The sequence below is a fragment of the Dasypus novemcinctus genome, chromosome 20 (genome assembly GCF_030445035.2).
Source record: "Dasypus novemcinctus isolate mDasNov1 chromosome 20, mDasNov1.1.hap2, whole genome shotgun sequence".
Classification (NCBI taxonomy): domain Eukaryota; kingdom Metazoa; phylum Chordata; class Mammalia; order Cingulata; family Dasypodidae; genus Dasypus; species Dasypus novemcinctus.
In genome coordinates, this window is record NC_080692.1 from 41110640 (window position 1) to 41123170 (window position 12531).

Sequence of the window (12531 nt, forward strand, 5' to 3'; positions counted from 1 at the left end):
TCTTTGAAATTATAGGTAGTGAGGGTGACTGAGCCACATAAAATTGTTATAGCTAATCTTACCAAGTCATAAATAGCTTAATTTAATCTACTGGAATGTATTAATTTATTGTGCTGATAGCTTAGTTGTACTAGCAAACATTTAGTAACTAGCAGTCTTAGATAGGAAATCTATTTGGCCCTGCGTAAGAGAGACCTGACGAAAAGCAGTTTAAATACAGTTTACCTTTCAAGTAAAGCAATTCCAGATATAGGTATCTGAAATTTAAATCATGTCCTAGGTTCCTTCCATTTTCCATCTTCCCCATCCTGGAGTAAAACTTCCTTTCGCACGATGATTTCATGGTCCAAAATAGTTGGCATCATGATGTCCGGAAAGACTAAAATCCAAAGGACAAAAGAGCTCATATCCTCGCTGAGTTAGCTCCTTTAAGGATCTGTGGGTCCCCCATAGCACTCGTGACTTCATCCCATTGGCTACTTCTCATTCATACGGCCATGCTAGTTGGCAGAAAAGCCAAGAGATGTAATAGTTTAGTTAGGCACATTGCTACGGTGAACAAAGCTGAGCAGGAAGAGAAGGCTGCACGGTAAGTAGCAGGGAATATAGTCTGCCATAGCAGCAGTTATCAAAGGTTGCCCTATTGAGAGCTAACTGGCAACTGTTTTTGGCATATCTTCCAGCTTACTGATTCTTTCCTTAGCTGTGTCCACTCTACTCATGAGCCTATCAAAGGAATTCTTCATTTCTGTTGCACTGTTTTTGATTTCTGGCATTTTCTTTTGATTCTTAGTGTTTCCATATGCTTATCCATCTGTTCTTGTATCTTGCCCACTTTTTCCATCCATCAGAGCCTTCAGCATATTTATCAAGTTATTTTAAATTCCCAGTCTAACTCCAGATTCTCTGTGCCACATGGAAACTGGTTCTTAGGCTTGCTCTGGCTTTTCAGACTATGCTTTTGTCTTTTAGTATGTCAGAATTTTTTGTTGAAAGCTGCACATGATGTGTCCCGGGTAAAAGGAACTGAGATTAAATAAGTCTTTGGTGTGAGGTTTTGTGTTTCTCTAACTAGGAGTTAGGTTATGTTTAGCTGGAGGTGTCGGAGACTAAAATTTCCTCTGGTGTCCTTGTTTTTTCCTCCTCTGTTGTCTTTGGGTTTTCCTAGAAACTTCTTAAGTACGGCCGGGGCACTGAGGCTTTTGTGGTAAGGCGCAGAGGGAGCGAGTGTTCTCTGCTCTGGTTAGGTCTCTGCTCTGCACCCCTGGGCTCTGACCCTCACAAGTACTTCACACCACCCCACCCCTTAGGTAAGACGGTAAGGGTGCAGAGGTCTGTCGTGGGTGTTTCCCTTCCATCCTGTCTGTTAGACTCTGCTAAAACCGAGTTGGTTAGGTTTCCCTTGAGGACAGTCCTTTGTTAAAAAGGATAGAACTCTGCTTGTATTTCAGAATGGTTCCTTTCCCCTCGCCGTCCTGGAAGCATGAGGGGTTTCCTCCTGTCTTCTCAGTGAGAACCTGATAGGTCTCCTGGAGGTAAACTCAAGAAAGGGTGTCCCCCCTCCAGTTTTGTTTCTGTTGACCCCCCAGCCATTTGTTAACGACAGTTTACGTGTCTGAGCTCCAGTGGAGGGCTTCTGTTCCAGGTAAAATATGAGTCTCAGTGTCTCCCCTCCCCTCTCTTTCCAATTTGGGGGCAGCGGCTTGTCCTGTGACCTCAATTCTCTGATGAAACTGCGAAGAATTACTGTTTTTCACTTTGTTCAGTTTTTTTTTTTTTTTTCCCTTGTTTGGACAAGAGCGACATCTTCCAAGCTCTTTATATGTTAGAGCGGAAACTGGAAGGCCCTGGCCACTCTTTTGGAAAAACCTTTGTAAGAGAACGTTGTACTCAAAATCTAGACCATAATGTGAACTATCAAAATTTGAGAAATTGTTTGCAAATAATATCAAACCTCACTTTCACATTCATTCGTGTACTCATGTAACTCATCGTCTGGGGCAACCCATAGGTTGCTGCTCAGTGCTTTCATTTTAGTGATAGGGTTTGTGTGCTTTCATTTTAGTGGTAGGGTTTGTGTGAGCCATGTTTTGTTTTGTTTTTTTAAGAGAAACTGCTTCATGGGAACATCAGCTTTCTCAAGGGCATTCTGAGAAGTCCAAACCCTTGCTTACCCTCCATCTGACTTTTAAAACTTTGTTGCAAATTGCCTTTGCTCCTAACCTCCTCTCTCAGAGAGCCTTTAGTAGCTCTCCACAACCTATTAGTAACGTCAAGGCCTCTTCATCAAATGCTCAGAACCATCGACACTGCTCTTATCTCCCTCTCCAAATCAAACTAATCATCTCGTTTTTAGCCCAATATTTTATTCTCATGGCTTCCTATTCTCTACTATCCAGAGCCTACTGTCCTTTAGGAATCAAGCTCAAAGCCCATTGGTACTTTTGATCCATGTATATTTTCAAACAATAGTAGTTTGAATTTAATGAGCTCTAATTGTGTATCAGACACGTGTAAGGGCTTTAATGTTTCCATGCATTTAATCCTCGTAACAGTTCTATGCATAGGGTGCTGTTGTTATACCCATATTAGAAATGAAGAACTGAGGCATCAATTGATTTTCCTGAGGCTTGAAATCAAGGATTCTGACCCAGGGAGTCTGGTTCCAGATTTCATTTATGCAACAGCAGTTCATATTCTTACTTGTATTTTAGTTAGATAGTTACCTATTTCACTTACATCATTGACTGATTTGGACAGCTCGTTTCTTCTTCTTTTCATTGCTCCCACCGGATCTAGCAAAATGTCTTTTATACAGAAGAAGCAGTACACTCAGTGAATGTTTGTTGAATGAATAAAAAATCTGTTAATGGGAGCCAAGGAAATTAAATCTCAACCCTAGTTTCTTTAATTGTTTTATATTTTAACACTACACAGCCATAGGTGTAACATTTCCAATAAACTTTGTTTAGTTTGCTAAAGGCTGCCAAGGTGATATATCAGAAATGGGTTGGCTTTTACAAGAGGGATTTATTAATTTAAAAGCTTACAGTTTCGAAACTTAGAAAAATGTCCAAATCAAGGCATCAGGCAAAGCTTTCTCCCAGAAGACACAGCTGCTGGCAGTTCTGGACTCCGGTCACATGGCGGGACACAGTGGCGGCATCTGCCAATCTTTACCTTCTCCAGACTCTGTTGCATTTAGCTTCTGACTGCTCCTTCTATGGCTTTCTGTCTCCCTGAGTCCATTGCTTTCAGCTTCTTTCTCTGCTTCTGTGGGTTTCTCTCTGAGCCCCTGGGTCTTTTTTCTCTACTCTCTCTCTCCATATTCATCCCATTTGTAAAGGACTAAGTAAGAGGACTAAGACCCACCCTGGGACAGGCCTTACTGAAGCAATCTAATCAAAGGTCCTTAACTGAATGATTTATTCAGAAGGACCTACTGCATTAGGTTCACACCTACAGAAATGTTAGTTCTGAGGACTGATCTTCTGAGCTGCACCCAACTTCAAACGGCCAAACTTTCTAAAATAAGGGTAAATATTTACATTTAAAAGAAAAGAAAAAAAATGTAGCTAAAGGAATTTGTATAAATAAGGTGTAAGAAAGGATAAAGGAATTATCCCTCTAGCACCAGAAAAGTAGATGTAGATATATGGCAAATTAAAACCTGTTTGTTTGTTTGTTTGTTGTTACTACATAGCAGAGAAATGAATGGGTGTTTTGGGTTTTGTTTTTAAGGAAAAATAACCCATACCCCTAATGAAACTTGACCTTGGAGGCATTCTTATTGACACATGACTGCCTGGTTTTGTCTGTTATGTAATATCTTGATGAGAAAAAGATTATTTAGCTACTGAGTTACTTTCTCAGGACCTTTCATTGAATTAGTTGTAGAGATAAAAGTGTCTCTTAACCCCCTAGGTTATATCTCGATCATGAGTCTAGGTAATGTAGTCCATCCTGTCCTATGATAGTAAAACTTTCTAAAACATGGGCATTTCCTTGCTTCATTGCAAGAGAGTAAATTGGAGTTATTGAATGAGTAAGTAAAGCCAACACACAAAGCCACCATTATAGTAAGAGGTTCTTTGAGGCCTTTTTTTTTTTTTATGATAATGAAACTGGTAACCCTGACATGTTCAATTCTAATTCTCTATGAAAAACAGACCATGTATATTCTAGGCAGATGGTACAAGAGTAGAATCAACTGTTAGTACTTGAATCATAGATGTTTTGTTGATCAATCAAGCACTATACAGAACCAGTTAGGTTTTATGATTTCTTTGAGAAAGAAAATGTATACAGTTATATTATGTCAAATGTATCATTCAGAAATATATATCTTCATCCAAAAACTTGTAGTTAGAACCCACACACAGAATCTGGAGCTAAATATTTATTTATTTTCTGACTGATATAGCTTGTGTTGTTTTGTTATTTCATAGCCATCAATGTGTTCTTAAATCTTAATTTATTATGCTAAAATTTAAAATTGTCTTTCATACAACAAAAGCAGTTCCAAACCTCATTTTGTATTCGTTATTATTGCACATTTATGTACAAAATCTGTAAATGTGAAGTTTCCTACCACATTTATTGTACTTATACTAGAACGGTAACTTAGGTGAAAATTTGGAGTACAGTCTATTAAAAGTTTGAGTCACCACTCAGAATCCATTTTTTTCTTTTCATTCAGTGAAATTGTCTTCAGTTTCCACCTATTTCTTCAGGCATCCAAAGATAGTCAAAGAGTTCAAATACATCCAAGGAACTATAATTACAGCCAAACTTTTTTTCCCCCACAGCTCAGGAATTGAGATGACAGATATTAGGGACACAGGAAAGAGAGATAATCGGTTAAAATCCCACATCATATTTGCGTTTTAGATCCTATCTCTCACTTTGTTTTTTATTTGGTTTTGTAAGTCAACCTACTAGAATCACTCCACATAATTGAAATAGTAATTTCTATTTATTATGCAATTTTTATTTTAATTATTTAATAGTTATTTACATTTATTATGTAATATCTATTGCATAATAAATAGAAATTACACACTATTTTGTAATTTCTATTTATTATGCAAAAGAGTTTACATACATACTGGTGAATTCATTGATGTAAGTATGTATTTCCATAAACTTTGTTGGTTACACTTACTGGTCCTGATATTTAATAGTGGAACTACCTGAGTGAAAGAGTTAGGGGGCAACCTTTCTGAAAAGGTAATATTTCACATGGACTGGAATAATTAAAACTGGTGAGCTACACGAGTTATGTCGAGTTCAGAAGTAGGAAGTCAGGGCCATAAAGCTCACACAAGAAGTACAATTTAGAAAGCATTGAAAGAAGAAATAAAGAAAATGTAAAATGAAGTCATTATTTTAAGCTGACCATAGAGGACCACCTTGTTCACTAATGACCTAAAAACTGGATAGTCTGAAAAGAGAATATTCTGAATCTCATTAGCAAGTGGGTATGTTTGAGTAGCCGCCACTCTCAGAGAAAGGTCATCCCAGTGGTATGGAAGAGCGTTCCTTTAAAATTGATCTTTTCCTAAGCAAATGTTTATGCATTAGTTCAATTTTTAAATCATTCGGCACTTGTCATTTCTTTTTCCAAGAGTATGCCGTGTTATGAAATTTTAGTTCTACTAAGGTACCAAGATGGATAGCATGGAACAACCCTTGAATATTTTAGGGGTATTAAATGGAAAATATCTGGACGATTATATCACTGTCAAATTAGGATGATTAATGTAGTATTTAGAAGAAGTCTTTGGCCCAGGAGTCTCATTGATTGTCTTCCTTGATAGCGTAGAGTTTGTTTCTGTACTGAGGGCTACAGTGGACCATAACTGATGTAACGATTACCTGTGCAGGAAGTACATGGGACTTTTAGAGCCTTTTCAAGGTTATCATTAGTGTGAGGGTTTCACTTCTGTGAGTTCATTTAGCCCTTAGCTGGTGACCAGCTTTTAACAGAAAATAATGAGAATGTGAGAAAGAAAATACCATATACTTAAATTTACTTTTGTAACTAGTAATATTTTGGTGTTTCTTTCGGAATCATGGAGATAGGGTTGGTATGTGATAAGATAAATGAAGTTGGAAGTTTGGGAAGAAAGGAAAAAGGAGGTTATTAGTGTTCTTATTCTGCCTGTGTTGTAACCTTGAGAATTAACGTGCTTTTTCACTGTTGTCATTGTACTGACATTTTTCTGATCTGAAAGATTTGCATTAAATGGCACAGAAGATAAAAATAATCAACTGGTGACATGTGAGTGCTTCATGTGTATGCAGCATTATTGGTCACTGTACAGAATAGAGATTATGAGAGCTGTTTCCTACCCATTAAGAAAACTTATATTTTGGGTGTTAGTGTGGAGTAAAGTGGCACCAGAATATGGAGATTGGGTTGAGTCTTTTGGACAAAGCCTATTTTGTAGAGTGAAAGCCAGAGAACCAAATCAGGTAAGTTACATCATGGGTGGCATTTCAAAAAGAGGTGGCATTTTCAAATTTCAAGAATTCTAAATGCCACTGAAAATTGAAGTAATGTAAGACCTGAAAAATGGTAGTTATCACAACTGGATCCTCACTCATTAAAAACATGCCTGAGAACTCAGTCTCACTGAAATACATTATTTGGTGGAGAATACTTGGGAGTCTGTCACTGGACTTATTCTGTGGCTTTCTAGTGAAGCATGGTTCCTGCCCTGTAGTGTAGAGATACTAATATATTAAAAGGTAATCAGGATTAACTGAGATTAGGATTTCCTACTGAAGAAGTTTCACTAGCCCCATTTAAGTAGCAGGCATTCTCGGTACACCTCAGCTTCCTTTCCTAAAATGTGGTTTGGGCAGAATTGAGAAAGCTAAACTGGCCATCGAGCTGGGCAGAATCTTACAAGGCACTTGTAAGAATCGTTCTATTGTTTTGCACCTTTTCTTTAAAAGAATCAGTTCTTTGTTAGTTGGGCACCTTTTGTACGTGTAAAATTTAGATTGCATCTTAAATTTGTACTTTTACGACTACTGCTACCTCTCACTGAAATCTCATCTTGAAATGGTCAGGTCAGCTCTCACTTGCTTTGTTAAGTCTTCTCCAGATTCCCCCAGGCTTTCAGCCAGTTCCTCCTCTGTGCTCTGCAAATCAGGTTATGTTATAATGATCTGTTTACAGCTCTCTCTCCGTTAAAACTATCATTTCCAGGTTCTTATGGCCTAGAGAGGAGGGACTTTTTGTCTTATTTATCTTTATCTTACTCCTTCTGTAAGTGGTGGGTGAGTGGGTGAAGGGGTCTGAGCCTTGTAGATCCTAAGGAAATTGTGCATGGTACTGATATCTTCCCAAACCAAGCACTTGACTCACTTGTTACTTTTCAATATACCTGGTAATCTTGCAGCATCTCCACAGACCTCTGCTGCTTTATCATGACTGTTTTCCTCTTGGTAGCCATGTGCAGAACCCCCATGTCATTCTGTGATTATACAAACATATTGTATTGCTATTTTATTACCAAAATATCTGCGTTCAGGTAGGATAATTTTATAATGTATATACCAGTGAATACACCTAAGCCAGATCTAAAATAATATCAAATAATATTTAAAATTATATTAAAAATTTCTTCATAGTAAATTTTTTGAGGTGTCTTGATCTAATTATCACAATGGAAGAAGGGAGCAGATGTAGCTCAGTGGTTGAGCACCTGCATTCCACATATGAAGTCCTGGGTTCAATCCTTGGTACCTTCTTAAAAAAAAAAACAAAGAAGAATTCAAAGCTTTCTTATATCATCGAAGGTCAAATTGTTTTGGGGATGGGGATAATAAGCTTTATATAGAAACTTAAACCTTCATATATTCTGTTTACAGGATGCTATGATTCATGTCTTTTTTTTTTTTTAAGATTTATTTATTTATTTCTCTCCCCTCCCCACCCCCCAGTTGTCTGCTCAGTGTCCATTCACTGTGTGTTCTTCTGTGACCGCCTCTATCCTTATCAGCGGCACCGGGAATCTGTGTTTCTTTTTTTGTTATTGTTGCGTCATCTTGTGTGTCAGCTCTCCATATGTGTGGAGCCATTCCTGGGCAGGCTGCACTTTCTTTCCCGCTGGGAGGCTCTCCTTACAGTGTGCACTCCTTGTGCGTGGGGCTCCCCTACGCGGGGGACACCCCTGCATGGCACGGCACTCCTTGCACGCATCAGCACTGCACATGGGCCAGCTCCACACGGGTCAAGGAGGCCCAGGGTTTGAACCGCGCAACTCCCATGTGGTGTCATTTTAAAAGGAGCTGTCCTTTGCTTTTAGAAGTGTGGAGAAAAGTTATTTCATTGGCTTCTTTTTAATGTGTTCAAGAATGGTTTGTTTTCTATTTTAGTGTGAGGAGTTTAAACTGAACATAATTGAAATAGCCAAACCTTCGCTTTGAAAAAAAAAAAAAAAAGGAAAGATCATGAATCACTGGTTTTCTAAAACATATGCAAACCCTTCTGGTTCTAGAAAATCATGTTGACTTGCTTGTCTGTATTTCAAACTACGTGATGAAACAATTTTGTTTTCTCAACTTGAGATGCTATTTTTAATTTTTGTTAGAGCAGCTTTATATGAAAGGGATGTTTTAGCGCCAGTTATGTTCTGTGATAGATTTAGTTGTAAGACAATTCAGATCGAGTTATCGGAAGAAAATTTAGTCATCAGCATTCTAACAAGATTTTTTACAGTATGTTTTATGAAAGGATCTGTGCGTACTCTTACAAAGAAGATAGTTGTCAATACCCAGAGTGGGTAAGGATATGGGAAAAGGAAAAATCTAGTGCACTGAGGTACAAATATAAATTGGTACCTCTTTTTTGGGGGCACAGTGTCTGTAAAGGTCAGAAATAAGCATGTGCTTTGACCTGTCCATCCCACTACTTAGAAATATGCTATGAAACTAAACCCAGAAGAGCACAAAGATGTTTTTGCACAGTGGTATACATTAAGTGTCGTTACAATAGAAAGAGAAAAAAGAAAGCAGGTTTAGATAATGAGCAAGAAAGGAAAAATTAGAAATATAGCTAGTGGCAGGAGGGGGAGCAGATTGCAAAACAACTTGTGTAGTTTCAGTTCCTTGTGCTGGATAAATATATATATTTATATATGCAATCTCTGATCTAAAAGAATGTTCATCAAAATGTTAACAACTGTTACCTCTCCTCGTAGTTAGTAAAGCTCAGCAATGTATGGGCAGTAGAGACATTTCACCTGGGTTTGAATCATGCTCAATCACTTATTAGCATTGCGACCATGTCCAGTTACTTCCCTGTACCTCGGTTTCTTCAGTAAAATGAAGGGAATTACAGAACTGTCTCATTGGGTTATGAGGCTCAGATGAGTTTTTAAAGTGCTTGACGCAGTAAGTGAATAATGATCTGCGTGCCTGTCATTATCATCGTTAACATTTTTGGGTAGTGGAATACCAGGCACTTTTACCCTTCATTTTACCTTTTATTGGTTGAATTTTTGAAATAAATGTGTGTCAAGTTTGGGGGGGAAAAAAAGTCGTGTTGAAGGAGTTATGTAATTGGTGTGCTTACAGTTCTAACAGGAAATATTTATTTAGGACTGAGGTTATTTTAAAATTCTCACCAAGTGTTTTCTTCAAAAGCTATTTGCAGCGCTCATCCTGATAGTTCAGCCTGTGCTATCTGCCAGTTTTAAGGGGATTGGAATCATACTCTACTTTTTTGGCTGGAAGGCAAGCACAGTTACAACAGATTCCTCCTGGAGAAGCTGCCTTGGTTGCGGCTGCACTGACACGTTCGTGCATGACGTCAGTCTGGTGTCAGACGCCCAGAGTGGCAGGCCAGCCTGACGGCCACGGGCGTTTCCTTAGCGCTGTGCCCAGAGGCTCATTTGGGAGCAGCTCACAGACAAGGGCTGGAGTCCTTCTCCGTTCCAGTGTCCCTTTTGCCTGAGTTCAATGTCTGTGCACGAATTGGGTTTTGGTGAAGGCTGGTAAGTAATTCTTACTACATTTATGCTTTAATAATATATAGCTAATGTCTAAATAAGCAATATCCATTTTTCTCAGTTAAGGATCCCGTGGTAAATAAATAATCTTTGCAGCCTTAGTGCCAGGCACAGTGCCTGGTTCAAGGAGTTATATACTAAACGTTTCTGTAACTTCGTACTGTACTGTTGTAGAAATTTAAATACATTGGTTATGTTTTCAAATGATTTGGACGTTTTAAGATTAGAGGTTTGGAAATGTCTTTCTCACAGTTTGTTTCTTCTTAGCTTTAAGCTCCCTAACCACATTGTAGTCACATCTTGCTTCAGACACTAAGGATTTTTATTTAAAAGTGTTTGCCTTATTTTTTAACTCATTTAAAGGAGAAGCTTTATATTTTTCTTAAAGAGAAATGAATAATTCCCCAGACATTCCTATGGAGATACTAACAGTATTCACTGTATAATGCTTTTGTAAGAGTATATTAATAGTAGTCTAATTGTTATTCTTTAGTTATTTCAATGATGTGATTCAAAATAGGAGTCCTTAGTAACCTAAAATTTAAGAGCAGTATAATGCAGGAGATTATTATGACAGTATTTCAGCATTTATAAAGAAATTAAGAAAGTTACTCCTGCCATTGGTTGTAAAGGCTAGACAATACACCTTTTGGAGATTTATTTCTCATTAATATTATCTGTTCACATTTCTTTGCGTTATACTATATAAATTGATTTGTTTTGAAAGCATTATTTTAGGAAGTAGCTATGTTGAGTAGGAAATTTTTTTTTTACCCAGCTATTTTGCTTGTAACTTTTTTTCCCATTGTGAGTGGTTGAATGATACTGTTTCAATTTTCTGCTATTTCCATTGTACAAACTGAAGCCTTTAAAGGCTTTTACCTTTCATCAATTGTAGCATAATTCTTTTCATGCAGGTTAATTAGCAGCTTTGGGATTTCAAGATCTTATAAACAGTTTTCTCAAAGAGTAGGCACTTTCTACTTTTCAGTTCTATGTGAGGAAAAGACAATATGGAAACTGTTAAAAATATGTTAAATATTTCTGAATAATTTTCTGAATCAATGAAAAAGACTTGCTATCATATTTTTATGTGAATAATATAGTTGGGTATTGAAAGGAAATTATCTAAATTAGCTTTTTATACATGAATGTGCAAAGATTTTGAATTTGAAGAATTAACAATAGCTACCTTATAGTAAGAATCCCAATACATTATTCTTCTACATTTAGAAGGTTAGAAATATAGAAATAGGGTTTCAAGTTTATTTGCTTTAACAGGCTAATTCAAGATCCACATTTTTTCCCCTGAAGTTGCATAATTTTCAACTTCCAGCTAAGGTTCTGCCCAAAGCAAGTATTTGGAGAACTCATGAATATTTTTATTCCCTTTAAAAATTTATCTTGAATCCACTTAAAATATGTTAATATGGTTTCAAAATAGACTTTCTTTCAAAATTAATTGGTAGGTTACCGTAGTAACAATGACTTGGAATATATTCATTGTGCATTTTAAACAAGGATGTTTTTGAGACAGTAATGACATCAGGGGTCATTGGTCTAAGTGCTACAAAAGTTCAAGCAGAAGCTACTTAAACTGTTTCGTATGAACAGGAAATCAAAGCTGACATAAGGGGGGGGGGGCGATAATCTGAAATTGCTGTAAAGTTTACCCTAATCTCAAGCAGTGGGGAGAATAGAACACTTGTCTCTTTTCTCATGAATAAGATATGCTTTGAGGAACCCTTTCCGTCATAAGGTTCAGGTTTCACTTAGCAAACCCAGATTGAATAGTATTCTTTAAGTCCCTTACAGTCTTGAACTGAATGTTTGTTTTGTGGTGGGTAGTACACACCTTGTGCATATCAGAAATGCTTAATACATTTTTAAACATGAACAAATGAACTGATTGAGCAAGTTAAATGAATGAGGATATCTTAATTCTTGTATTCTTGTATTGAAAAGATTCTGTCTTCACTCTAATGACCAAAACCTGCCAATTATGTAGCCAGTTGCTAACAGGTCATGACCTTGTACTCTGCTGGAAATATGTCTCCAGAGTAAAATACTGACTTCACAAGATCCTGCAGTGTCCATTGAATCCCCCCCTCCCCCCACTGCTGGGCATCTTTTGCTCTGCTTGTGCTGTGTCCCTGGCCGCAGGAAGTGGCTCCTTACTCAGCTCTTCTGGGTTGGACTTCTCCATTCCTGTCGCATCTGTGAGAAATTTCTCAGTGTTTTGGCATAATGATTAGTTGACGAAACTGAGCTTTAATTAATTGCTAAGTTCATTATGCTCTTTGGACATTTTCAGAGTTTTAAAAAATAAACTTATTTGATACTGAAGTAAAGAGAACAACAAATACAGTTTTGAAACCCACATAATTTTAATAAATTTTACATGCACATATTGTTCTTCAAAACTTAGAGTTTTGGCCCCATTTCTGCGCATCCCCCCCCTTCACCTGTGCTAAGCTTAGCCTCATCTGTCGGCTCTTGCTGATCC

At 37.4% G+C, this 12531-nt stretch overlaps 1 protein-coding gene across 17 annotated transcripts in view; it reads left to right on the forward strand.

Annotated features, from left to right (window-relative positions):
* Window positions 1-12531, forward strand: part of PLEKHA5 (pleckstrin homology domain containing A5) — a 250461-nt gene that overhangs the window by 112503 nt on the left and 125427 nt on the right. For 4 of the 17 annotated variants that reach the window (XM_071210201.1, XM_058282861.2, XM_071210204.1 and 1 more), the window contains exon 1: window positions 9840-10010. The exons of the other annotated variants lie outside the window; for them this stretch is intronic. In XM_071210201.1, coding sequence (XP_071066302.1) covers window positions 9976-10010 — 35 coding nt within the window. In that variant the 5' untranslated portion in view covers window positions 9840-9975. Of the gene's footprint in view, window positions 1-9839; window positions 10011-12531 lie in introns of those variants that run through there. 17 annotated transcript variants of the gene reach the window in all.